The 874-nt window shown below is 39.2% G+C and overlaps 1 protein-coding gene across 1 annotated transcript; it reads left to right on the forward strand.

The window, feature by feature from the left end:
- On the forward strand, nt 1-354 carry LOC102834762 (cytochrome c oxidase subunit 5A, mitochondrial-like; the record flags this gene model as incomplete). The annotated part of the gene is made up of 1 exon (XM_006839320.1): nt 1-354. A coding segment is annotated over one exon (354 nt), but the record flags the coding sequence as incomplete, so codon positions are not given.
- Nucleotides 355-874: the final 520 nt, after the last annotated feature.

Here is an 874-nt window from a genome sequence, read left to right on the forward strand (position 1 = left end):
GCTATCCAGTCAGTTCGCTGCTACTCCCATGGTTCTCATGAGACAGATGAGGAGTTTGATGCTCGCTGGGTGACATACTTCAACAAGCCAAATATCGATGCCTGGGAATTGCATAAAGGGATGAACACGCTTGTTGGCTATGATCTGGTTCCAGAACCCAAAGTCATCGATGCTGCTCTGCCGGCATGCAGTCGGTTAAATGATTTTGCTAGCGCTGTTCGCATCCTAGAGGTTGTTAAGGACAAAGCAGGACCTCATAAGGAAATCTACCCCTATGTCATCCAGGAACTTAAACCAACTTTAAATGAATTGGGGATCTCCACTCCAGAGGAACTGGGCCTTGACAAAGTGTAAACTCTACCAGATGGGCTTCCCAAGGATTTACTGGTATTGCTACTTGATTGTAAACAGTCACCTGGAAATAATGATGATAAAATATTACCTTATTTGAACAAGTTTTCCCACATTGAGTACCAAACTATGTAATGGTAATTTGGGCTTTAATAAAAGGGAGAAGAGTTTGGAAAAAAAAAAAAAAAAAATGAAGAATGTGCCATGCTCCTGGATAGGAAGACTTAACATTTGTGAAAATGCCAATACTGCCCAAAACAATCTACACATATAATGCAATTCCCAATCCAGATACCAATGACGTTCTTCAAAGAGATGGAAAAAAAACTACAAATTTTTTATGGAAAGGAAGGCGACCCAGAATAAGCAAAGCACTGCTTAAGAAGAATAAATAAATAAAGTTGGAAGTGTCTCATTCCCTGATTACAAAATTTACTACACAGCTAGAGTGGTCAAATCAGCTTGGTACTGGTATAATGAAAGATATGTACATCAATGGAACAGAATCAAGAATCCAGAAATT

This window comes from Chrysochloris asiatica, unplaced genomic scaffold, assembly GCF_000296735.1.
Source record: "Chrysochloris asiatica unplaced genomic scaffold, ChrAsi1.0 scaffold00023, whole genome shotgun sequence".
In the NCBI taxonomy this organism is placed as follows: domain Eukaryota; kingdom Metazoa; phylum Chordata; class Mammalia; order Afrosoricida; family Chrysochloridae; genus Chrysochloris; species Chrysochloris asiatica.